At 39.4% G+C, this 27,279-nt stretch overlaps 1 protein-coding gene and 1 long non-coding RNA gene across 2 annotated transcripts in view; one reads left to right on the top strand and one right to left on the bottom strand.

Annotated features, from left to right (window-relative positions):
- Positions 1–6,930, top strand: part of LOC146718553 (uncharacterized) — a 17,321-nt gene extending 10,391 nt beyond the window's left edge. Inside the window, exons 2-4 of the long non-coding RNA XR_014919359.1 lie at positions 830–934; positions 2,723–3,032; positions 5,893–6,930. This is a non-coding gene — a long non-coding RNA (uncharacterized LOC146718553). The remainder of the gene's footprint in view (positions 1–829; positions 935–2,722; positions 3,033–5,892) is intronic.
- Positions 6,397–27,279, bottom strand: rps6ka2 (ribosomal protein S6 kinase, polypeptide 2). The gene is made up of 22 exons (XM_085452833.1): positions 26,577–27,279; positions 24,255–24,371; positions 22,899–22,980; positions 22,160–22,240; positions 21,258–21,337; positions 20,863–20,969; positions 20,742–20,779; positions 20,504–20,646; positions 19,625–19,695; positions 19,266–19,354; positions 17,573–17,637; positions 13,812–13,914; positions 13,478–13,620; positions 13,200–13,322; positions 12,832–12,921; positions 12,545–12,703; positions 12,175–12,336; positions 11,996–12,072; positions 10,228–10,345; positions 10,056–10,112; positions 9,598–9,678; positions 6,397–8,530 (listed from the first exon to the last, which is right to left on the bottom strand). The coding sequence occupies exons 1-22, from the start codon at positions 26,679–26,681 to the stop codon at positions 8,381–8,383; spliced, it is 2,241 nt and encodes a 746-aa protein (XP_085308959.1). The 5' UTR covers positions 26,682–27,279; the 3' UTR covers positions 6,397–8,380.

Genomic DNA, 27,279 nt, shown 5'->3' with positions numbered 1-27,279 from the left:
GCGAGCTCAGGTGGCTTGAATTTAAATGTCAAGATGTATACAGACTAATGTGGCAACACTGTGACATATATAAGTAATGTGAGGTTTGGAATCGTTCATAGTGTAGTGTATTTGTAATCTTAGATTCATATGGCATATTGTTTGTTTCTGCATAGGATTTGGCTGATTTGCATACTGTTTGATTATCAGAGCCTTGCGTATTCAGCCAAACTTCCTCACTGTTGTTTGTATGTGTGTGTATTTTGACCTCTTTACACAGAGAGCCCCCCAATTGTGCCCCAGCAGCCAGCCGAGCTCAGTCAAGCGAAGCCTATATGCTCACTGGCATTTCACACACCCAAACGCGTGCATGCAAACACACATGAATATCACTTATCCAGCTGGGCTCGAATGCCGCACACTCTCTCACTGTCATACACACACACACACGCACATTACTTTAGATATGGAAATAGTGGTTAGGGTGTTATTCCCTAATGTACACCTTGTATAGCACCTCTGTCCAACAAAAAAAACCCAACCTCAGTCACATCTCCACTCCAATCAGTCCAACTCTTGCTTCACTCTGCAGGTCGGCCCACCCTTTGCCATTACCAGGATTTGAGGCACACTTCCGCCTTAAAAGTTGTACACTACTACCTTTGATAATCAAGATGGAACCTAATTGAGCTCACCCATGCAGAAGATGCTCTCGCCTTTTTCGCGCACACACACTTTTTGAGGAGATGGGGGCCTATACTGTTTCAGCTCATCCAACTGTGAGATTCTCCTTTCCCCTTTCCAGTCCTGCCATCATCTCACTAATGGTGTTTCTATCTCTTCTCCATAGGAGGTAAATGAAGCTTTTAAGCAGGGCGGAGGGAAGGGGGACCGCTGAAAAGATTAATTGACTTTCTACAGAGCTTCACTTATCCTCCTCTGGCACCTTTGACTTGTGAGTGTATTTGTGTTTGGATTACATGATTATATCACCGTCATTGCAGCAATTTGTGGTTTGTTCAAAAACTGTTTGAAAATATCAAACTGTGTCCCATCAGCCATTTCATCCACAGTGGCTACTTGATAACTCTCTGTACAATTAGAGCAAAGATTGGTGGCATTCGTGGTTAAATTGTTTGTGATTATAAATGAAATGAACTTTTCTCCAGTTAAATTTATATGTGAGTGAAGCAATACGCAGAGTAACATCAGTGTGGTATTTCTTATTGATTCTGTTCCCTTTTAGGACCATAATTCTGGCACAAAACTAGCTACACGAATGGATAAGTGCAGGTTTGATGCCTTGATTTATCCTCAACACTATTAAAAAACTTTAATGCCACTTTAATATAGATTTGAATTAAAGAGCCAGATAACAACCCTGCAGCAGTCCATAAAGTTTGACGTCACATAAAGTATGTACAGAAATATACTGCTGAAGTTGAGCACTTGGGACTGATGGTGGAAAAAAATGAATGAACAATGTATATTTTAATTTTAAAACTTCTGTAGTAAGACACTAATATAACTGAAGAGTTTATACTTAACCCTGTTGCACCGAAATCTTTTGTTGTGTTGCCTTCATATTGCTGTACTTATTTTATTTCTTAAAATCTGCACAGGATTTCTTACAAATTTAGTGAGTATAAAGTGGTAAATATTTTTCCCTCCTTTGATTTAGCTGCTGTGCACCAGACACCATTGCTACAGCAGACATTGTTGTTTTATTCAACACTGTAACATATCCTTCCTTCAGAAGCTAAGTTGGCTTGAAATTGCTTTGATGAGCAGTGCAACAGAAAAAGGCTGGGTGGAGTCTACTGCATAGACTACAGTGTGCCACGTATCGCACCTGTTTGTCACAGAGCTCTGGCATATAGCTGGGAGATGTAATTCGTATTGTATTAATTGTAAGATACAAAGGGTGAATTATAGCATAACACCAATACAAGGAAAGTTCTCACACAGTTTAAAATGACAACAAATCTTACACCTGGACTCATTCTTATGCAGAACCTCTAAAGTACAGTTAACTGATTTTAGAGTCCCTCTCTTCCGGCCTGACACATGTTCATGGACACACACACATGTAATGAAAGGTAATGCATCTGCTTCTCATATAGTCTGACTATGTATGCCGGTGTGATGAGAGTGCGAGGGAGAGAGAGCAGAGAAGCAAAATGTGTGAAAGTACTGAGTTCGCTCCCTACCCCCATCTTCCTGCTATAAACTCTACCACCCACAGCTGCACACACTTCTCCTGTCACGGTGATAATCTCTTTGTCAGGAGCCGTCTGTTAGAGATTTGTCCGTCTGATTCGGTGAATGTCCGAATGGCAGGTCGAGCTGTAATGCCACAGGGTGTCCAAGGGTCTGTGTCTCTGTGTGTGTGTGTTTATATGCATGTACGCACATCCAGTGCCATAGGTGGTGGGATATCTGTCCCTGTCAGTGTGTATATCCCTTTTCTTTGGACCTCTGTTTTGTGACAGAAGGGGAATGTTGGAATATAAAGGCAAAGATGTAACTAAAGAGGAGACTGTTATAATGTGAATTATTAGCTGTTCTAACTTTGAAGTGATTCCTACAGTGAAAAAGTGAGCAATGTGAAGCTGCAATTTGGTGACGTACTCGTTTAGCCATGTTATGGCCTCTAACCCTCATGCTAACACAGTCAATTTGGATTTAACCCAGATGTTAGCGCTACCTACAGATGGCATAACATGTCATCCTTTTCCAACAGGCTATGGTTATAGCTGCTACCCCAGCAGGACCCCTTCTTGTCAGCCACTAATGCTGTGACTGACATCCATCAACTATGAGCCACCGCAAGATGGGTAAACATGATAGAGGGCAAGAACTGGTTGTGTCCCAGCCATTTGTGAATGACTCCTCAACTGAAATGAGGGTAACCTGGATGGCGACGTCAACACAGACCTCAATTTAGACAAAATGAAGGAGGACAAGGATGACACCACCTTCCAGCAGTTGACCTGGCGTGTATTTACATTTCTCAGGAGGTGCACATCAGAAGAAACGGTTCTGGTTATGTCGTAAGTTACGATGTACATCTGACGCAGACCTATAATTTATGTGTTACTGCAGATTGATCTCACTATACAGCAAAGTCAGCATGTTCCCTTAACATTGTCACATTGTTTATCAAGAAAAGACTTGGAAGATATGAATCCAAGCCTTGTACTCTGGTATAAAATGTATGTAGTTTATACACTTATTCCATGCTCTTCCTGTGGAGGAGTCCAAGGCTGTGGGTGAGCCTTGCAGTCTCTGGTGGGACAGTCTTGTGGTTAAACCTGTCAATCATGGACAAAGAAGGCTGGAGTCATGGACGTACCCTGTGTCCCGCCAAAGGTCTTTTGTGGCCCAGTCTTGGAGAAAATGAAAGACAGAAAGACGGAGAAGCTTTCGTCCTCTGCCTACCACAAAAATCAAATTCACTACCCCACCAGGTGCATAGAGCTAGCATTGCAGCTCCAGCAGTGGCAGTGAGGGATAGGCAAAGTGGAGTTAAAATGCAGAGAGAAGGAGAGTGTGTCCCAATCTGCTCAGGAGGCCAAGGCAGGCAGAAACCACAAGGCTTTGGGGTAAAGCATTTATTTCTAGTGGTGGCTGCAAGAAACTTGTCATGCCCAAAGGAGGGTAAGAAGAAGTGTTTGACCTAACGTTTAATCAGTATTCTGTATCACCTCATGAAGGGATGGAAAGGGTAAACTAATGCCCTCATAGTTTATGATTCAGGTGCTTCTGCAGTTCCCAGTTTATCAGGTCTTTCTCGTACTGCTTTCCATTTGAATTGGGAAGCCAGAAAGTTCAACTTCTAAATTAGAATTTGCAACTGGAATGCCCCCTCAACTCAGATTTCCAACTCAGAAAGCTGGAGAGCACTTCCAGCCCTGATTTCACAATCCAAGATGGCAGCAGTGAACATATATAGTAAAACTGTAAAACCTGTAATCTGTGCTCACACTGTTGTGTGTGACTCATTACATAAGCCATGCACAGCCAGCTTCTATCTGTGAGTGCACACACATTGCAAGTTTTGTGATGTATTAGTGGCTCTAACTTGCCTAGGGAGTATAAAAAATATGTTTTTTTTTCTTTCTCTTCTGACTACTGCTGCTACTACTACTCTTCCCAACTCCAATATCTTACTTAGGTGGATGGAATCCAGCATCAGTCTCCATCCCCTCTAGTTCAAAGAGAGGAGATGCTAGGACAAATGACAGTGCCACCAAGCACCCCTTCAGTATCATCAGTCACTTCGAAATACTTTGTTAGTGTCACCAAGTGTGACCACTTCATTTTGCTCAGGGGGTAACAAAACAATGAAAGTATTCTGCAGCCAGGCAGTTTGCCAATTGTAGGGTGTCCAACCAAAAACAAAAACATAACAAAAGAAACTCTCTTTCCCTTCATCCCCAGCAGGAGGAGCTCCTGTTCTTTTTAAGGGCAAGGGAATGGAAAAGGCCCCCACTTCTTGGCTTGGCTTGAGCATATGTCATTTCTCATGTCCCAAAAGCACAGACTACAGTTTGCTGTGAAACTACCAAAATGTTTTACTTCAGTAGCCAGCGGCTATATTTCAGACATCTCTGCATGCAGGTGATCAGCAGAGGTCTCCCAAAGAGGAGGCTCAGAAATGGCATTTAATATTGCCATTAAAAAAAAACCCAACTAACAAACAAACAAACAAACAAAACTCTGACGAAAAGCAGGGTTATCTCTCGCTGAATGTATTAAACACTTACAAAAGTACATGTACATTGAGAAAGAGTGCTTGGGCCTGTCAACCCCTCCATCCAGGATGAAAGCTACACTGGCTCAGCCAACGCTGGAAGTCAGTACCTCAGGTTCGGCCTAGCATACTGTAGCTCAGCTTCTGGAGGGCTGATACAGTCTGGTTGTGGGGTACATCTCACATAGACTGAGGATGTGGATCTAGGACTGCAGCTTGACTGGTTTGTCATTAAAAGACATGGTGTTAAGGTGACTGTACCAGGGGATTTCCTAAGTGGAACACTTCACTTCCCAGGGATTTCATAAAGTAACAGTGTTTCTTGTTTTGTTTTGTTGGGTTTTTGTTGTTGTTGTTTTGTCTTTGCATCCATCTTGGTCTTCCTCATCTTTATGACAATATGAAATAGCTTTTTAAAAAAAATAAAAAATAATGTAGCGATGAGGCAACCAAAATACTGCAAATATTAATGTCTTAACTTTACAGAAAAATGTCATGTCCCTTTCAACAACACCACTGTTGGTACTAAATCAGAAAGTTGCTTACATAGGCATTTGAAAACTTGCATATTGCAGGGTGCTAACCTGTATCAGGTGCTAACCAGTTTTCCAACTCATGGTTTACTTAAATATCCACAGATTTAAAAATAATAATAATAATAATATGATATAAAATCCTAAGACCAAAACCAATCATTTGTATTTTTCCATAGTCATAAGGTAAAGTTACAAAGATTTCAATAAATTCAAAATGGCGATATACTCTTAAGATTCTAAGTACATTTTTGAAGTTCTCCCCTTATGAAAAGATAACATAAAATCTGACAAAGCTGTAATTGCCGGGTTGAGTTATTGTTTCTCAAAGCTTTTGTTCTTTCTTTTGCCTTTCATCTCTCCCCTCCCGACACCTTCTCCTTGCTATGTCTGTTGTTTGGTCTCCTCTTGTCACTCCACTGCAATCATCTTCACAGGGGGGCTTGTCATCTGTATCTACTCATATCCTACAATCCCTTTTGCTCCGAGCACTACTGCACTTAAATGTCAGGGCTGATGAGCCCGCCACACCCACCTGACACATCAGCTCAGTGCCTGCTAAAAGCTTTTATGGTGTGCCTGGTGGTTGATATAAATTAAAGAGTTTTCCTTCTTCTTTTTCAGGGATTATGGCTCTAAAGGGACAACTTCAAGTAAGCAGTGGAAAGAGAGCAAAAGGATGGACTATGATTGGTTGCCATCTAGTGGCTTTAACTCTGGCTTGCTGCTGCTGCTGCTGCACCATGAAGGTTTAAAATGTTGGGTTTAGTAGGTTTCACTCCTAAAAAAGGCAGGTAATAAGAGATTTCCTCTACCCCTCACAGGCAAGTTGGTGTCAAACATTTTTCTCAGTACTTGTAGATATTAGGAAATGGTTATTAATGACTGGAAAATAATTTCTTTTGGTGTGACCCTTCTTATTAAATATAAAACTACACTGACTTCACAGCAATTAAATGGAACAGGACCTTTTGTTTATGTTATGAAAATATAGATTTTTACAAGCCAAATCCTTATTAGGCAATGGCTGATTGATTGCATGCAGGTTAATGTCATCGATCACGTTACTGGGAGCGCTTCTGTCACAAGTCAGAATAACAAATCAAACCAGCTCTTCATACACTTCAATGTCATTTTCCGTTCTTTTCCTTTATTTGTAAAACTTTGGCATTCTGGCCAATATCTTCAACAATTGGCTGGGTATAGACAGTATGTACACAGCAATGGATGCACAACACAATGTAATATGTACAGTCCCAATATATTTGCTAAACAATATATCGGTCTTCCTGGTTGCTGACAGTTGTACAACCAAGCCTGCTGATACAACATACTGTTGGTTTTGCACAACAGTACGTACAGTCTAAATTAATAAACAATATATACAACATTACTTTTACGGTTGTACAACACACATACTCATACTGCATACTTATAGTTTCATCAGTTCGCCAGCCACACCTTTTGCCGTTGTGCAGTGCAACAAAACCCACAGTTTTTGAATTGGCAAACAAAACTGTGTGCAGAATGTATTGTCTCTACTACAGTGCTTATTTCTTGCACATCTCAAAACGTTTTACCTCTGATCAGCAAGTATGTTTCTAACTTGTGGAGCATTATAATCTACATTGCTACGGCTTACCTGTACAACACAAAGTGCTACTAGTATCTGCAAAAAACCCTGTTCTATCATACCTCGTCTTTATGAGTGAACATCTCATTAGATAAAATCAGGGCAGCAGCATTAGACAGTATATACAAAAATCTGACACAGTGATTCTCCAATGTTTTGGCTTTCAGATACTAATGGCAAACATAAGCCTACTGATAAACACATTTGAGCACATGCAAATTGATGAATTATGCTGGACGTTGTCTAAAATGTATAGACTGCAGAGTGTGCCATGTTTCTTTTAAAGACTACTCAGTGAATCAAAGGCTGTGGAAGACAATTATGCAAGAAAAATCTTGATCACATTTTCTACCAATAAGACTAAATGGCATTGCTATAGGTTCTGTAAATAGTCAGTCTTCCTGTGTGTTTTGAAATTTGAGCATAGCTGTTCAGTATCTCAGTAGCTGTATATTCCAGAGGAGCAGAACAGAAGAGACATGGGTAAAGTGGAAATGATGTTACTCCAGTTGAATGACGACTTGCTGAGGACTAAAGTCTCCCAACAAGTGTTGCTCCACCTCAGACATGAACAACACCGTATGAAAGCAGCTGAATCGGGCAAAAAAAAAAAAAAAAAAATCTGGTACAGAAAGGTGCCAGTGGCACTGGCCTCTGGTGTTTTTAATTGTACTATACCTCAGCCGTACAATATATATATTTACGCTAGGTTGTTTTGTTCTGCTGGTGCTCGAGTGCAACATCCAGTGGTTCTTAATGTAGATGGCATTTTTAAATAAATAATTCCCTTTGGTAGGATATTTACATTTTTAACAGGCATGAGTCTGAGGATTGGAGTAAAATATGCTAATCTAAGAGAGATGCTGTGTGTATAAGTTATGACTTTGGAACAATAAATGCTATGCTTTTGTTGACATACAAAAATATATAAACCATACTGCTACTTTTATGTTTGTGGCACTGAATACTCGTTTTTTCAGTCTACTGTTTCTTACTTTGAACTGCAGCCGTTCCTGCAAATATACAGTAATTCAAGGCAGATAAGAGTTTGTCTGTGTGTATTGTAAGACAGCCTTGCCACTTATATGACCAAGGATGTTAACCAACTGAAATCAAGGCCAGCTTCCAAAGGACGGGTAAGTTAGAAGCAATTTTTTTTAATAAAATGTCTATGTTTGAATTGAAAATTCTCTTTTCAAAATTAAGAATAATTTATTTTAAGGTCTATTATTTGACTTCCTCAAGCCACTCAGTTTCACAGTTTCCAATGAAGGTGCATGTGATGAATTTTATATCAGTGCATCAAGCTGTTAAAATTGAAACAATTCACCGAGTGACTTGACGCTAATCCTGGTGCCAGTACAAGTAGGCCTCTATATTGTCATGTTATAGTTTATTAGATGTGATTTGTGCTTTTTAGAATGCAGGTCTACGATTAAAAGCTAAAATTATATTTGTGCTGCATTCAAATGGTTGAGGCTATTCCTTTTCCTTAGGATCTGAAGTGAGTTTTGGACTCCCGAGTTTCTTCATCCCTCTCCGCTGAGCAAGGCCAGAAGACTGAACAGGCTCCAGGACAGGGGCAGGAGCACAGCGCCTCAAAGCAGAATAGGTGGCAGATAGAGCCCCCTAGTGGAATAAAAGTAGAATGCATTGTATTGGATCAGTGTAATTCAGGTGACACCTTTACTATCAAAAGAGCCATTTTAAAGGAATTATTGACCAGACAATCTATTTGATGGTTACCCATTTAATTATATTAGCTATTAAATATATATAATTTTTGTACCTGTTATAACAAAAGAATTCCCAAGCTTTAAAGTAAAGTGCATCTTCTCTTATGTACCTTAATAGCCTATGTTAAAATGTATGATTAAAATGTATACTTAATCTATGTATACTTAATCTATGAGGTTAACCTATTAGAATTACTAATAAATCATTTACCACATGTGGCTACTCTACAGTGTTTATTTAGTACTTTAACTATGCCTTTTCAATTTAACAATAACAGATTTTTGTGGCATGTATGAAATTATAGAATTATACTTACTAAAATTGTGTACTTATATTTATTATCAACTAATCAGACCTTGAGGACTACTCTGAAACAGTTATAAAGCTATGCATGCAACTTTGAATCCTACTTCTTTTTGTGCAAATTAATCAGTTTAATAGGAGACCACTCTAATACTGAAAATATGGACATACCAGTAAATCAGCACCACTGCTGGTAAAAATGGAGCGATTTATAAGCTGCATTCCTCTATCCAAATACATCTGATACTTTCAGGTACAATTTAAGTGTTTTTTTTCCCAGATACTTTTTAAGACTACTCTGCATTAAACATCGAAGATGAACCAAACTTCTGTTTTAAGGTAGAATTCACTTTATTTCAGTGGGACTTCCTGGTTAAATAAAATGTTAAAGTTTCTGTTACAGTGACCTGATATAGGTAGCAGTCTTACAAACTCAAAACATTAATAGCATAAAATGTAGGAGCTACAGTATAAAAATACCCACCCCAAAAAACTATAAACATCCACTTTTCTTTGGAGGTCTCCTTAGAAGATTTTAGATTGAGCAATAGATATATAAGTGATTTTTCCATCTATATTAGCACGATACAGGGGATAATATGCTTATCTCTATAGTAATCTGTATTTGTAATTACATAGAGTACAAAGGCTCTGACCTTGACAATGAGTGGATCTTGTCTGGTGAGACATTTGTCAGAGAGCTGGTCTCTCTCAACAATCCAGGGGTGACGAAGAACCTGAAAAGCATCACAGTAAAACTGATATCAGCTCTGAATGTATATAATGTATATAACGTGGTAACACCACAACCATGATACATCTGTAGTATTGCAAACAGTGTAGGTATATAGTCAAACACATGATATACTGTCGTGGTATGAACATCAGGCTCAGTGCATATGTGTACATCTGGGCTAAAGGAAATGATATGTATGTAAAATTTCAGTTTGTATACACTTTTGTAATCTATTGCTTTGTCTAAATTAATAAAATTTATATCTATAGCATATTCATTATATCATGATGGAAAAAAACTGTCAAGGTGGGACCTGCACTATACTAATAGCACAATATGCCATATGACAGGCCAGTTTATGTTATGGACTAATGGTACCTGTGGGGCAGTCAGACGCTGGTGGGGGTCCACATGGAGCATCTTAACCACGATATCCTGTTAAACAAATGGGGACATGAACGGTTAATATATTTGTTCTGCACTGATACTACGATGCTAGAGGCAAACATTTCCATTTTATGCAAATCAGAAAGCATTAAGATGTTTGAACCTTGGCTGCTTCTGACACCAGCTCCCAGTTTCCTCCTGTGATAATGAATTTCCCACAGCCGATCTGAGCCAGAATCTCCTCTGCTGTGTCCTCGGGACTGCTGGCAAATGGGCTGAAACTGACCAACAACAATGCCCACTTACAGAAAGCAATTCAATCTAATAAAAAATGCATGACTCCAGAAAACCATGACCTCCGATTTGAGACATTTTCTCTTATTGTCTCACTGTTATTTCACCGGGGGGGGGGGTGTATTTAGACTAGAGATGGCACGATACCACTTTTTTATGTCCGATACCGATACCGATATCATAAATTTGGATATCTGCCGATACCGATATGAATCCGATATAGTGTTTTTTAATCAACAAAACTGTTTTTTTTTAAATATCTTGCTGCATTTTGTATAAGTTCATACTCAAGTTTAAAACAACAACTACACTAAAGCTATTCTGTTATACCTATATGCAAAAAAAATATTTCATAGTTCAGCAATACTGATCAATCTAATAAACTTAAACCTACACCATCCTCCCTATTCTGGTATTTTAAAGAGTACTTAGCGTAAATATTAAGCAACCTAACTAATAGGGTTCCAACTCCCAGCAACAACAAAAATAAATAAATAAAATGGGGAACCACCCCTCACGCGCCACCTCATGATGCTTAATCGACGTAATCAACCTTAATTTGATGCAGTGTGAAAAAAAATGCACAGAAATCAATTATTTTTCAAGAAATATTAAATAGATTCAACATCTTTCTTCAACAAAATTGCAGACTGCACAGATGGTACCTTCCCAAAGGAAAAAGTACTATAGCTTACTAGGGTATATATATTAGACTTAATAGTCACTATATACAGTAATTGACTTCTATTCATTTTACATTAAATTAAAACTTTGGGTGTCAGATAATTATTTATTAAAAGCTCGACATTTTAAATGAGAATAAGAAAGAAAAGTATGTCTTTGTGCCCCCTTTTCCCTGTTCATGCCCTATCGGCCCCCCTGGCTAAACTTTGCTAGATCCGCCCCTGCACAGTTACCAGCGTCAGCTACGTCAGCTATGTAGAAAAAGATCCTCGAGTAGAAAGTAATATTAAATAAATTCTAACAACAGCTTATCAAGCTTAAACGTTCTGCTGTTGTTCAGCCGCTGTTTTCCTCTTTCTGGTGCAAAGTGGGCCAAAAACAAACAAGAGAGACGGACTCGCGACAGAAAAGCCGATCAGCTGATCAGTTTCACGATTGAAGTAGCAGCCGGAGAGCGAGAGGCAGTCGCTTGTTAAGCTTAACGCAGGAATGCTTTACAAACATTCAGAGATGGACTTACACACTTGCTTTACTTCTCTCGGGGATAACTTTGTCGGAGATGAAATGCCAGGTTGCTAGCGAAGCTCCACATGCTATCCAGACCACCAACAGGTCCCGCATGCCACAGCCGCTCTATCACGTGATGCATACTGCTCCGACTGCTAACGTTCTGAGGTGAGTTACGGCGTGTTGCAAGTTTTGTGAGGTGCTTTCGTGATATTTAATGGATCGGATTACATTTTTTATTTTTCGCCGATATCCGATCCAGTAATTTAGGTCAGTATCGGACCGATACCGATACATAATATCGGATCGGTCCATCTCTAATTTAGACATGCTCTTTATTGCTGTTGCAGGAGTCTTTGAAGAAAATTGCAACATTGCATACAGTTTACACCTGAACTGTATCACAACCTGTGAGTGTGAGTTGTATTAAGACCTTATAAACTCACCCAGCTATCATAGTGTAGAGCAGGATCCCCAGGCTCCAGATGTCACAGGCTGCATCATAACCCTGTTTCCTCAAAATCTGCACATATACAAAAAAAGCAAAGAAAACCACTCACAGATATCTGTTAAATAATTTGTATAAGTGATACTGAGATGCACCTTGTAATGACTGCTGATGTACCTCAGGAGCCATGAACGTAGCTGTGTAACAGGGAGTCATCAGCAAACCATTTTCAGCTCTGAGCTGTTTGGCAAAACCAAAGTCGCATATCCTGATGCATTCTGGGAGTCCACTGTCATCTGCATAGCGGATGTTGCTGGGTTTCAAGTCTCGATGTACAACCTGGAAAAAATAGTCACCATTAAGCCTTAATAATGTGCATACATATAAATATACTACATGGACAGCACACAGCTTTTGTGCTGATGTTAATGACCTCTGAAGTTATGGGGCTTTGGCAATGTATATGCACTATGTTATGACACTGGGACTGAACCGCCCCACCTGAATTCAAAGATTGATTTTTAAGCCCTCCTTTCATCCAGCTTACCCCCTGTGAGTGTAAATATTCCACAGTTTTGGTCAGAGCGCACATGATGTCTGATGCATCTCTCTCAGTAAAATTTGTGTGCATCAGAGCTTTGTCCAGCAACTCGTCCCCTCTCAGTAACTCCTGAACCAGATACACACACTGGCCATCGTCAAACACCTATAGGTAAAGGTGAATGCAGAAGAAAGATACAAACAAATATCTTTTTAAAAAAAAGAAAAAATGCTTAGGAAAAATTACATGCAAATTAAAAATCACTATTCTGCAGGCTCATGTGCTGTACTTACATCTTTCAGGGTAATAATATTTGGATGCTGTCCATATCTTAACAGAATCTCAATCTCTTCTGACGGATCTCTCCTCACTCTGTCAATAATCTGACATAAATGTGCACAGCATATTAGCATGATGGATCACCAGTGATTTGTAACTAACTCTGAGTTACAGCTCAGGAAGCATGCAAGTTTTGTCCAGTTTGACTACATTTTATTTTAATATGTAAGCAGCCCCAAATAGTCATTTCACAAGCTAACAAATAGCCCTGTTTACATTCAACACCATCATAGTAAAGAATATTACTGCTGAGGCTCTAAAGGCAAAGAGTAAATCAATAGTGTATTTAAATAAATTGCAGTTCAGGTTAAGTGTCCCCTACCTTCACACAATACTCCACTGAAGTAATTCTGTGCAGACATCTTTTGCAGACAGAGGTTCCCGTGTGTCCGATTTCTTCTTTCAGATCATAAACATCACCGAAGGCCAGATCACCACAGAGATGCTATGTAGAAAACACATAATCAGGTGCACAAACACTACAACATTAAATGACTTATGTAGTTGCTGACAGGGAATTTATTTGAGGTAATGTTTGGAAAGGTCAGAAACCTAAATACATAAACTGTGTGCTAGTCTGTGATTTAATTAGATGTATACCTGTGCGATGGGGTTGATGTTCAGCTCTTGAGGAGTGGCCGCTACTGTAGCAACACTGGACTCCTGAGTTTGGTTAGTTGCAACGAAGCTAAAACCACGAAACAACTGGTGTGTGTTCGCGCTGGGAGGGATGCCTGGAGAATCTGGATATCCCAAGACACATTGAACCAAACGTCTGCAGAGTGCTTGACAGTGTTTTAGAAATATTAAAGTTTAGTAAAAACGATTGATCAGTATGGTAGTTTTCTTTTTTTTCTGTTCCTCATTGAACCCAGTCGCCTATAACCTATACATTAATTCTGTATTTGCATGTGTGTCTACATGCTTTAGTTACCAGTAGGTGTTCTGGAGGTGAACTCAGGGTCAAAATGGAAAGTGTCTTCAGGTCTGCCAACGGTTGGTTTGAAAGGAGGCCTCACTTCCTTCTTGTACAGCTTCTATGAATGAGCAAAAAAAACCAGAGAAATTGGAATACTGTTACACCAGCAGCTGAATTCAACACAAATGACACATGATCTGTAAAGGAGGTATAAAAGTCAGAAGAAAACACGATGTATAAGCTTTGACTATAGCGTGTTTGGGGGGGAAAAAATGATTATTTCAGTCAGATCTGATAAAAAATAGTCCACAAGTTTGCTAGGTTTGCACACAAATAAGACAAATAAGTAAAATTTATTTATTTAAACACGGAAAAATAGTTGCCCAAAGTGCTATACTAAACAATTGTTGTAAGTTGTAAAATATTTTTTAATATTACAAATTAAAACAATTTTTAAAAAAAAGAAAAGAGAACAACAACCAGTTTAAGAGCATTTTCTATGAATAAGTCTGCCCTTCACCAGTTCATCACTGTAACCATTAAACTTCCCAGTTTAGCCTGCCCTTACAGTCAAGTATATACTTTGATTGACATGGACTTTTCTTGTAATATAGTCTCAGAATTGGAAATATCCAGACAATGTATGTACAGATCCAATATCCAATTAAAAAAAATTAAAATGATTTAGGACAACTTTATTTTGTCATATTATAATATGACTTGCTAAGGAGTCCTTACCTTAGAAAATAATCTCTCATCTTCCTGTTTTTTCTTATACCTTTCTCTGTCTCGAGTGATATTATCCCACTTTATCATTTTTTCCTCACTGGGTACAGCCACTGTACCATTAGCTAGCAGACAGACACTGTGCAAAACTGTAGCACTTGTTACACCATCCATTCATTCATTCATTCATTCATTCATTCATTCATCCATTCATTCAACTCTTCTGCTTATCCTCATTGAGTGCAGCATGGATAAGATCTTGGAGAGGCTTACGGATGCTGTGAATACTCAGAATAAGATCTCTGAGTGCAGACTGGATTACATCTTGGAAGGGCTCGCTCGGAATAACATCTCTGAGCGCAAATTGGATTACATCTTGGGGAGGCTCACTGTGGTCGTGAGTTCTCAGAATCAGCTCTTTGAGCACAAGAATGACAACATCACAGAGCGCAAGTTTGATAACATCATGGAGAAGCTCACGGCTCTCCAACGGGAGATTGAGAGACCAGTGTTGGACTGTTAGAACGGCTTTGAAATTCATATGAGCTGTTCGCACTAAAGTAAAAAGCACCATCACTTCATGCGGATACCCTTTCGGCGCCAGTTGCGGTCGCAAGGCTGGAGCCAAACAAAAACACCCTGATAACGACTGTGTTTAGTCTGTTCCTTCCCATTCCATGCAAGGCCACCTGGGTTGGCTGGAAGACTGTTTACTTAGCCTAGCAGGGCGAAGGACACTGTCTCAGCTGAACTCTGGACACGCACACACATACATATACACTGATATGCACACACTCATCCCCCCTCTCTTTCCAAATGCCTTCGATGCTTGTTCCCTCCTGGGAACACGACGGGTCTGAGCCCCTCTTTTTTTTCCTCTTGTACTTTCCCATTGTAGTGTTTATTTCAGTATTTTTTTTCTGTAATGCTACCGATCTCCGACCTGTATCCCCATGTGATGTCTGTGTTGTGTGTGTAAGGTTGGGGGGGTGGGGGGGGGGTCCTATTTCACTGCAGGGCAACCTGCACGTGGCGAATAAAGCCTTGATTGATTGATTGATTGATTGATCCTTGTCAGAGTTGTGGGGGAGTCTATCGCAGGGCTAACACAGTGAGACAGACAACCATTCACACTCACATGGGCAACTTCAAATCATCCATTACCCCAATAATTGCATTCTTTGGAGTGTGGAAGAAAACCAGAGAGAACCCACGGAAACACAAGGAGAGCATGTAAACTCCACACAGAGAAGCCCCACCCAGATGGTGGAGCTGAACTCAAGCAACAGTGCTAACCACCACGCAACCATCCATCATACAATATATTTTGCTCTTCACTGACTATCATATTCAATTATTCATTAACCGAAGTTAAAAAAAAAAAAAAAAGGAAAAAAGTAGAGCAAATTAGAATGTGACAGAATACAACAAGGTCCTTCTAGAAGCAAGTGCTGCAACTTGGCACCTATCTTGAAACACCTCTCAGGACTTCTGAATAAATGTGAATATCCACTAATGGGAAAAAATTATAAAAAATTAATATGAAGTAAAGACTGGTGGCTGGTTGTATAGCTATTATACAGCAGCAGAAAGGCACCTGCTGTAATACTGAGTATAGCCTGCAGATGTCACCATTGCAGTGCCCATTAAAGGGAACAATCTTTCTGGGTTCCTATTACTAGCATACATGGAAAGTAACCAACAGAGACTATTAGAAATTGGGAAGTGTTGATGCATTTGAGTATTTGGTTTTCATTTGATAGTGTTGAGAAAATGAGGCTACAAATCTTTACTATTTCAAAGATCAAGACATTAAAGAAAGGCTAAGACCGCAAAGTCAGAAAAGGTTCTGATGAATGATGTGGAATCATTCTGCCTGATAGAGTACAGTGATTTAATTAGCATAGTGCAGAATAGAGCATAAGCCTCTTACTGACAGTTGTCACATCAAGCCAGCAACACCATGTGTAAATGGGAGCATGTTGTGTGGAAGTGAGCAGGTAGTAATGTAGTGAGGAGGGCAGCAATGGGAACCCGCGGTGAGGGCAGAGATTAGCGAGCATGTAAAGCCGATGATAGTGGATTCTGATAGAAATAAGAGCGCCATAATTCACAAAAGCAGATAAATGAGAGTCCCAAGCCTTCCAAACATCTGTGATTAAAAAGGAAGGGTGCTTTAAGAGATCAGAGCAGATATTTATAGGGAGGATGATTACAATCAATAAAACAAATGAGTCTATGATTGCTTTGCTGAGATTTCTGCTTTTAAAACTGATTTAAAGGAGAGAGAAAAACCAAATCCCCTTTTATGGCAGCCAGCAGGCTTGGTGGTGTGTAACCAACATGAATATGTGTCACTTTTTTAAAGTAATGCTGGATGAATGGAATGGGAATGAAATAGCCCTATCAGAAATGCAATCTTCAAATTTATAAAAATGACATGAATATTTTTTCTGCTTCTGTTGACAAATGTTTCAGCCCACAAATAGTGTAGGAGGGCTTTGTTTTCTAACATGCAATAAGCACAGCTTGCATTTTGAAGAACGCCAAGGGGGCAAATTGTTTTTCACTGTACATCCAAAGGAGCTGAGGTCTCAAGGTTAGATAAAGATAGTTAGGATAAAGACTTTAGTGAAAACATTTGCACATGAGCCAACTTTCTGAGACAAAGGCTTTTACAGATAAGAAGATTAGTTGCAAAAAAAGTTAGGCAAGATGGACAGAAAAGGAAGTTTGGGGTTTTGCTGCTAACCAACATCACATGAGCATGTTAAAGTGCCGTGACTATGGACAACTCTTGAGGAAGTGAAGGAGGAGTTGTCTTGACCAAGTAAACCTGATCCATGTGATGCTGATTTTAAGTTTAACTCAGGTCAATAATCTCATTACTGCACTTTAAAACTACAACAGCAATGTAGTTGATGCAGTAAGAAATTATTATTATTCGTAAATGTGAGAAAGACCGTGGTTATAAGACAATAACGGTATAATACAAGTTTATAGTACCCAAATATCTATATTGCAGAATACTCTTAATAAATTATGCTTACATTCCAGTCTATTGATGCAAAGAAGCGGTGCCTTTTTATTTCTTCTACTCCATCTGGTCCTGCACCTATAAGTAACACAGATTAAGAGAATCAGAATCAACCGCAATGCCTTTTATTGTCATTAAATCACAAGATGTAATAAAACTGAAATGCTACATCCGCATGTACCTCCAAAATAAAATCAATTCACACACTTCAACAATCATTCACACAGTAAAACAAACCCTTTCAGTTGAAGATAATAAATAATTATGGATATGAAGGAGTAAAAACTACAAATAAATAAATAAATCCGCCATGCCATGGTGCATTTAAAAAACTGTTCTTTAATCTATTTATCCTTTATTGTGGTGGAAATGTAACATCTACCACAGGGCAACAGGTCAAACAGCTGTTTCCAGGGCGACGACTTCCCTTAGTGATTTTTTTAAGGCTCTTGAGAGCTATCTCACTCTTGCATTTAAATCACTGTTAAAATGATCATGAATTTAGCAGGTGAATTTCTTGTAAACCATGAATGGACAACGTATCATTTCTAGTGTTATATGTGGTACATTTGTAATATGAATAGATTTTTTTTTTTAAACCAAATTAGCACCTTGTTAGTACTGGTACTTTTCCCTTGAGAATTTTCTTAATGCTTCACACTACAGACTCAACAAGGTGATGGAAACATTCCTCAGAGATTTAGATAGGATCACACAATTGCTCTAAATCTCCCGTCTCACCACATCCCAAAAGTGCTCTATTGGATTGAAATCTGGTGATTATAGAGGCCATTTGAGTACAGTGAACTCATTGTCATGTTCAAGAAACCATTTTTGATTATCTGAGCTTTGCGACACGACACATTATCCTGCCAGAAGCAGCCATCAGAAGATGGGTACACTATAAAGGGATAAAGGGATGTACATGGTCATTAACAATATTCAGGTAAATGTGATATGTTGATACTAAGGGGTCAAAATGTACCAAGAAAATATGCCCCACACTATTACACCATCATAAGCAGCCTTAACCCTCCTACAAGGCAGGATGGACCCATGCTTTCATGTGTAAACAAATTTCTGACCCTGTCATATAAATGTTGCAGCAGAAATTGATACTCATAAGACCTGGAAACTTTTTTCTTCCAGGCTTCTGTTGTCCAGTTGGGTGAGCATATCCTCAGTTTCCTGTTCTAGCTGACAGGAGCAGCATGAGGTGTGGTCTTCTGCTGCTGTAGCCCATGTGGTTCAATGTATTGTATATTCATTCATGCTCTTCTACATCAACAGGGCATTTTTGCTCAGAGAGCTGCCACTCACTAAACATGTGGGAAAATCCCAGTAGATCAGAACAGTTTCTGAAATATACAGATCAGCCCATTTGACACCAACAACCCTGCTACAGTCAAAGTCACTCAGCTCACCTTTCACTCCATTCTAATGCCACATTTGAACTTCAGCAGGTTATCCTGACCATGTCTACATGCCAAACATGTGACATGTGATGCAATTTGCTGCTGAATTGCTAAAATATTTGCCCAAATGAGGTGCTGATTAGGTGTACCTATTACAAGAGACCAGAGAGTGTGTAAAATAAGAAGTGACTTCAAAAGTTATCCAAATGGACACAAACTGCTGATGTTTAAGTTTCTAAATTTATTCTAAAAACACATTTAATTGTCATTGTTCAAGGTTTTTATACATACCAAGTCGATTAGCAGGATTTCTCTTGAAGAGCGCTCTTAATAAACTCTGCACTTCAGGACTGAGGAACTGTGGCATTCCCAGCTTAGCCCTGAACGACAAGCCAAGAAACAGGTTTATGCATGTTTATGTCTGCTGACAGTTTATTTTTATGTTCATTCAGGTATAGTGGATCTCTTGAGGTTAATAATTGCAGATTTATATAAGCAGCTTATCCTATAAAGCAACCCTCAGAAATCAAAGATACAATATAGATAATTGAAATGCAGTTGGACAATGGGAAACAGATAAGAATTTTTAAACATTACATCCTGCAAAAGATGTGAAGGTTCAATAAAATAGCAACAATAATTAGTCTTACTTTAGAATAAGTGCCATTGTTTCTTTCCGATCTTTTCCTTGAAAGGGTAATGATCCCGTCAACATTTCAAACTGGAAAACACAACGAAACAACTGTCAAAACACGTCCGCCCAATAATGGAAGCTGTGGAGGTGGATTATCTCATTAGCATGCTTGCTTCAAATTTTATTAGTCATTTGACTTCCACTGCAAACGGGCCAAATCAGAAACAAAGCTGTTGAAATTAACGCATAATACCATGACCTAAATCACATTTAACTGGAAAAGGCTGAGAGGCATAAAATAAAGATATACACTGGTTAACACTGTAACAAACCTAACCTACTGTGCACCCTGATAATAGACTTTGCCACACCCAATGGTATTCACCCACATTAAAGATTGGATTACAATGTGAAGGAGTTCTCTTTTTTTCAGTAATCTCTTTTACTTTTCAATATCTCTACAGCACATTGAGAAATCTTCGGCTATTTATTTGTTTATTTTAATATCAGTACATTCCTAACACCAGACAAGGGCAGACAGGGTTGACATCTTCCCCTGGTGACCTAATGTAGCTGCCAGCTGTCAGTGAATGTTTAACCTCTCAGTATTAGTAAAGTAAGCCACCAGGCTAGCGAAACAAGCAGCATCCAGCAGATGCACGTTTGCTGAAAATAATGGGACCTAATCTGCCAGATACAGTAATTAAAGTTGTTTTACTGCCAGAGGAAAGCCAAACGAAGAAATCAGTGCACTGGCATATTATCTAAGAACTGAGTTTGTAGTTAATTCATTATTAGATAAAACATACAAGCCAGCAGAGTGACTGCATGCTCAGAAGGAAAATTAGTCATGCATGTCAGAAGTGTAGAGAGACTATCAAAGTAAAAGACTTACCATAAGCACGCCAAATGACCACCAGTCAGCGCTTTGTGTATGACCTCTCCTGTTTACAACCTCTGGAGCCATGTACTCTATTGTTCCACAGAAGGAATAAGCCCTTTTATCATGGTCAATAGCTTCCTTACTCAAGCCAAAGTCTGGATAGTGAGACAGAGACAAAAGGGGATCATAGTCAAAAGACAAATAGAGACAGAAAAGCAGAGAATTACAGTTTTCAGTCAGATGTACTGACCTGTAATCTTAATATGTCCTTCTTCATCCAGAAGAATGCTTAAGAGGGAGAAGAGAACTTTAAAATCAGCATCGAAATATTTTTTCTAAAATGCATAAAAGGGATGTTTATGAGCTAGTACTTTTCAGGCTTGAGATCCCTGTAGATGATCCCCAGACTGTGTAAATGGTCCAAGGCCAAAGCCAGCTCTGCAAGGTAAAACTTCACATCCTCTTCTGTGAACATTACCTAGTACAAATGAACAAATGTATTAAATATAATGTGCAAAAACGAAAAGTAAGGGGAAACTGGTCTGTTATTGATTCACATATTTGTTTTTGAGCTCTCTCCTATGAAATTCGCTTTTCACCAGAGCCAACCGAACTATGGCACATTGTCTCAATATGTGTGCCTCCTTTAAAGTACAAAAAAATGACTGTCTTTGATCTCTTTCACAGGCGAATGATGGGAGTTATACAAACACCTTCCCATAACAAACAGTGAGAAGTGGATTATGATTTGAACCAGGAAGCCTACCTCCTTGGACAGACGAGTAAAAAGGTCTCCTCCTCGGAGGAAATCCAGGATCAGGTAGAGCTTCCCTTCTGTCTGGAAGGCTACACAAATACATAAGTACATGCACAAACAGAAATGCAAGTTAAACACGTCTTGAGGCTTTAATTGCTGTATTGAGGACTATAAAGTATTCTATTATTTTGTGCACAGTCTGCACATTTATCTGCAGTTGTGTATAGATACAAATAAGGGCAGACTACAATGACTTCCCTCATTTTTGAACATGTATGCAATGAGAAAAATGACTTGTGAAATGTCACCTTGTCTTTGTGTAACAGATCAAAATGACTAATTAGTCAACTGCCCCGCTGAAGTCCCCCAACAGCACACAGCCCCATTTAAACAGACACTAGCTGTTGATTTAGGGACGAGGAATATAGACCAACGCTAAACAACATTTATTAAACAAATAATGACTTACCCAACACAATTTTTCTATGCTCATTTCTGGTTCCACACCTTTATTCCTTAACTCTATTAAAGTAGCTTTGCATGATTCATAGTTCAACAATATCCTTATTTGCCCTGTACTGGGCTTTACTACTAACCCTTGGTTCATCTACTGTCTGAAATAAGCCACTTCAGCTTTCTTTCCCCTACTTAAACTCAATTTTCCCTTTAAGTGGATGCTATTCGGAAAACAGCACACAACCAAGAAAAGAAAAAAACTCTGAAATAGAGCATTTAGGGCAATCTGAGTTTTTGCCTTATTACTTGTACATATGCTGACCTGATTACTTCAAATCTTAGGCCATGTTTAATGGCCAAACATTCACTATTAACACTATGTATCATTCTACATGTATAAGGCCAATAGATTCCAACACATACATGCTGAAAAAGCACAAGTAATTCATACTCACCATAGTGAAGTTTAACTATAAATGGGTGGTTCACTTCAGCCAGTATATCTCTTTCCATCTTCGATCGCACACGATCCCGAACTGAGTAGGAGATAGAAGGCAGTCTTTTTAATGAAGTTTCAGCCAGTTCATTCTGTAAAATGTCACAAGTCTAATAACACGAGTACGTGTTATGTAGGATAAGAATGCATTTCCTTGAAATTAAGGTAAATTAAATCCAGTGTAGCTGGTTTATAGTGAAATGAAAACCACAATAACAGTGTTATTGCAACATCTGTCTGCTTGACAAGATGACAGTGTAACTCTTTAGATTCCAGAGGTGCAGGTTAAGAGGATTAAGGCTTGTACAAAGTCACTAAATCAGCACATGACATCTGAACCTGCTTTTACAGTACACCCCTGTTTACAATAATCTCGGCTGACGCAAAACAGTTTATCTGAATCAAAAGTACAAACTAACCTCTTTTACCCAAAATCCCCTTGAATGTAGGGCACTGTGAGAACTTGGGCAATGATATATCTATTGCTCCTCTACTAAACCAATAATAATTTTAACAAATGACCATGACTCAGATCCAATCCTCTGTGGAGCTGTGCTTGTTTTGTTTCTTTCTTTAAATATAGCCAATAACAAGAACATGATACAAAAGGTTTGAAAGAAATTTTTAAAAAAAATTATTATTACTATTTGAAATGATGCCAATGGGGCAATATGCCAAGTGTATTTGCACTAAATCACCTTTTAGCGTTGCCTTCTTCAGGACCTTCATGGCATATAGCTGTCCTCTGTCCACTCCTCTTATTTTTCTAACCAGAAACACCTGCAATGATAATTACCATAAACATCACATTTTGTGCAACTGTTCTTTCGTAGTGACGTTTCTGAAACAAAAGAAAAAAAACAAACTTGTCATTTATATTTCACAACATTTAAAAATGCTATATTCACCCTTTGTAGGTTACCAAGCCGGAGCAAGTTACCATCACGTTACATAAAAGAGCCACATCAATGTGGTTTCGGTGCAACAGAGACAACAGCTACGATTTAAACAAGGTCTGCAATAATTTAGCAGACATATAGCAAGCTATGTAAACATGCTGTCTAAGCCACACTGTGACGTGACCTTTTGTCCATGCCTGCAGCCTTGGAAACGGCAGCCACATGCCAACATCTGCTGATGTTTCATGTAAGGCCCATTCCGATCTCTAATCTACAGTAACATTAACAAATCAGTGAGCCTTTACTAATTTAAATAAACTTGGTGATCTGTGAAACCGTTGTCAAGGCAGCTAATCTACAGATAATTAGAACTAGATGGCTTATCATTAGCAGATGATTGGCTGGTAAAGCATAATCAGCTGCGGCACTGAAATCAGACACGCATATATTCACTGTGCCAAAAGGTAAGTGGACATCTCCTGGCTCATTTGAATCTAGTTTTTTAGAGTTAAGCAGGACCTTAGTTCTAAGTGGACTGAACAATAGTGCACTTTCTTTTTTACAGTTGCATTTTAAGAAATGCTCGCCTCTTTTCAATAGCATAAAGCAAGTACAAAAAAACCCCCACGATTTCTTGAGTTTGTGTGAAAAGCTTTGACCAATCTGCACAGACCTCTCACTTCAACTGAATCCAACACCTTTGGGAGGACTTGCAGCACTGACTGCGAGGCAGACCATATTGCACCACATCACTGTCTGACCTTAACGTTCTGGTGTCTGAGCAGGAGCAAATTCCTGCAGTGTGGTTTCAGGCTATCTTGGAAATACTTCCCACAGGACTGGAGGCAATTACAGCAGCATATTAATGCTGATGGTGTCTGGATGAAGTGCTCAACAGTCACACGAATGTGCACTTACTTTTGGGCATCATCAAGTGAGAAGTCCACATATTCTAATAAAACCGAGAGGAATAAAAAATATTAACATGATCATTATACCAAATACATGTAGCCTCAGAGGTGACCTTCTAGACTTTTTAAGGTTATTTATGTTTTTTTATTGTCAACACTGATATTTTCCGTAAGGTCAGTGTCCCATCACTTTTATCAGATTAAAGCCTTAAAGCTGCAGTAAGTAAATGGTTGCACATTGTACCTTTCCATAGGATCCCTGTCCCAGCACTTTAAGCAGTTGGAACTGTGAAGGGTCTGCTTTCTCACAGCCCTCCTTAACATGGTGGCTGATGTCAAACTCCTTAAGTACACTGTCATCCTGATGAAAGAAAAGATAGAAGTCATTATTGGTAGATTAGGGTTAAGGTGAGATTTAAACGAGTTAATAAATTACACTTTACAACATATGAGCAATGATTAAATTGTGTCCCTATAACCTCAATGTGCATTTAAAAAGGCCATCAATGTAATAATTACTCATTAAATCCATACCTAAAGATAGATAGTCATCTACAAGCCATTATATTGCTATCAAGATATTGGCTGAGGTCACTGGAAATCATGCACAGTGTAAGCTGCCTTTTTCAGCCTATTCAGTTTGCTTAATGAAGTGAATGACCAACTTTCAACAAGAGGCAAGGCTTAGACTGGATATTGTGACAATATGATATACACTGCAACTTCTTTTATACTGTAATTCTGTACAAAACACTATCAGGACTTGGTAAATATGGGTAATGGTTATAAATCGATTCTTCTAGCCTCCACTTGTTTGATGAAACCTGTTAGATAACCTTCATTTTTAGTATATGATAAGATTCTGTCTGTCCTGAAGAATCACTTGGCTGAGGTATTTTCATACCCTTTTATGCATTTAATGCAGCTTGTGATCAGCTACTAACCCATCCTCGTGGAATAGTTTGATAAGAGAAAGAAATGCTTCCCTCGATCTGGGAGCCAGAGTGACTGAACGTTCACATGAGGCTGAAAATAATCACATGGTCTCATTTCTCCAGTGACGGCAAGTCTTTTGATGCCATCTCCCTCCTACAGTTCCCCTTAAACCAGAAACGTCCACCAAAGCAAGTCATGAAAAATAAATACAGCCTTCAAATGTTATTGTCATTATAGCAAGGATAAAACAGCTGGTTTCTCCAAACTATTTTCCTAACTATCAGGAATTCAGAGGTAATTGCAGTCTGATTTTCCAGATTGATGTACCATCAAGAAAACAACATAGGAAAGGTTCTCATCTTGATAGTACAATAATGACTAATACGAACTATGCCATACCAGTGTAGACAGTGGAAGTCTAAAAACCATACAATTACTGACATAAGTGAATAGCAAGAATATAGATCTATAACCCACAACAAACGTACAATAGATTCAAGTAAGATGAAGAGATGAAGATCTCTTCCAGTTTGAAGATGAAACGATAACATTTTTGCAAATGTGCAAAATAGGTTATATTTAACGGCCATTTTGTAGATTTTACTGTTTAAAACTGAATTGGATTATAAATGGGTGACTGAAATATCAGTTTGTATTATATAGTATTTTGCATGTTGATGCACTTCGATCAAATCAATCCATGAGCTAATTTACACACATAAAAATATAAAGTCCAACTTATTGTAATGGGATTTTTCACCAGTCACTTTGAGGTCATTGAAGGCCTGGCTTCAACTGTAACATGCTGGAAAGTTTCAACTCATACTGAGCAAACTGCTCCCTTCTTTTCTTTAATTGCTGGTTTATTCCTTAAACAAGGTCGCCTGAGTAATTTCCACCTACTCCTGATGGAGCATCAGAGCATCCTATTCCAGGGACAGGCGACTAGACAGGTAAACAAACTCAAGCAGGCAGGCATTTGCTAAAATAAAACAATCACGTTAACGGTAGCCTATAAAGATGATTCATCAGCACTCCTTTACAAAGAAAAGGGAGGGATAAGGTGAGGTTTTGCTCCATTAATATCCAAAACATTCAGGTAGATCTGCAACAAAAGACTCACTGCCTCTCTCTGCCCTGCTGCTTTGTTTGGGCTATAAATAAACCTCCACTGCTGAGGCTGACCGCTGAATCAATCTGTCTGTATCCATTTATCTATCAACCTGCCTGCCTTGTTGCTTGTTTGCCCGTTAGCGTTTCTGTCTGACTATATTTCCATACAACTTCTCTCTCTCTCTCTCTATGTCCGTCACAGCACAGTGACTCCCTTCGTATTCCTCTATTTTCTAGCTTCCCCACGGCCAGAGAAAGCAGCAACAGCTGTAGAACGACGCAGCAGTGACTCCTGAAACACTCCAAAACAAACCAAATAACACACATTCTTTCCACTATCATTCCCATGTGCACACGGACTGTTCACACACACACGCAGTCCACTGTCTGCTGCACATGTGAGCTGGTGTCTGGGCTGTTACATTCCCACAAACGCACATGGTGCAAATGTGATGCAGCCCCCCTTACAGCAAACATATTTGCATTTGTGTCCAAATGATCTGCTAAGGCCACTCACCTCCACCTGGCAGAACCCAGCGGTGTTTTTGTTTCTTGCCGCCTTGTTCTTCAGGTAAATAGAAAACCATCTCCTCACCGTGAATTTTCGCGTGCTGGTATCCATGGCAACGAGCAGATTTCTCTCTCTCTCCCCCCTTTGTGCATCTATCCCATAATGATAATCATGTCCCCTGCCGGGGGTCCTAGGGTAGAAATGGATCTTTTATTGGTTCGTTTATTTGTCTCGCAGCTTCATCACTGGTCCATCCTCAATGCGGTCCTCGCTCTTTAGGTTTCCCATCATTCGCATGCGCCTCTCGTCCCTCCGGTGGCTTCTCAGACGGTCCCGTGTCCCTTAGCTGCAGTGGACACCGGCGAGCACGCAGACAGAGTTGTGACAGAGGCTTAAAGCTACGCAGGCAGACAGCGGGATGATGAACGGGACCTGTGCTGCTGGGTTTGGGGTTGCCTTGTGTTTTGCATCAGGCTCTCTGCGTGAGGCTGCAGGGAGAGGTGACGAATAAATCTGTTCCGCTGAATCAGGAGGTGCGTGTGTGTGAGCTCCCTCTTCACATCTCTGCCCGTGCATGTGTTTATTCATCCCCTGCTCCCTACCTCCCTCTCTCTTTCTGCAGACCAAGGGATTGTCACCAGTCACATTGTGTGCCACCCCTCCCTCTCTTATTCTCGCCCCTGCTCCTGGCCCTCACCTCCCTCTTCGT

This window comes from Copadichromis virginalis, linkage group LG1 (assembly GCF_057382275.1).
Source record: "Copadichromis virginalis isolate Kocher_CV1m ecotype Utaka linkage group LG1, C_Virginalis_male_GT1.1, whole genome shotgun sequence".
Classification (NCBI taxonomy): domain Eukaryota; kingdom Metazoa; phylum Chordata; class Actinopteri; order Cichliformes; family Cichlidae; genus Copadichromis; species Copadichromis virginalis.
This window is presented reverse-complemented; position numbering and strand designations above follow the sequence as displayed.

What these genes read in the sequence shown, in the direction of transcription:
- rps6ka2 (XM_085452833.1), bottom strand. Translation starts at nt 26,681, where the DNA reads ATGGATACCAGCACGCGAAAATTCACGGTGAGGAGATGGTTTTCTATT. An exon ending in TATAGTTAAACTTCACTATG is followed by an intron (nt 21,338 to 22,159) that starts GTGAGTATGAAT and finishes GTATTTGTGTAG; the next exon opens with CCTTCCAGACAGAAGGGAAG. An exon ending in AGGGATCTCAAGCCTGAAAA is followed by an intron (nt 20,780 to 20,862) that starts GTACTAGCTCAT and finishes CTCCCTCTTAAG; the next exon opens with CATTCTTCTGGATGAAGAAG.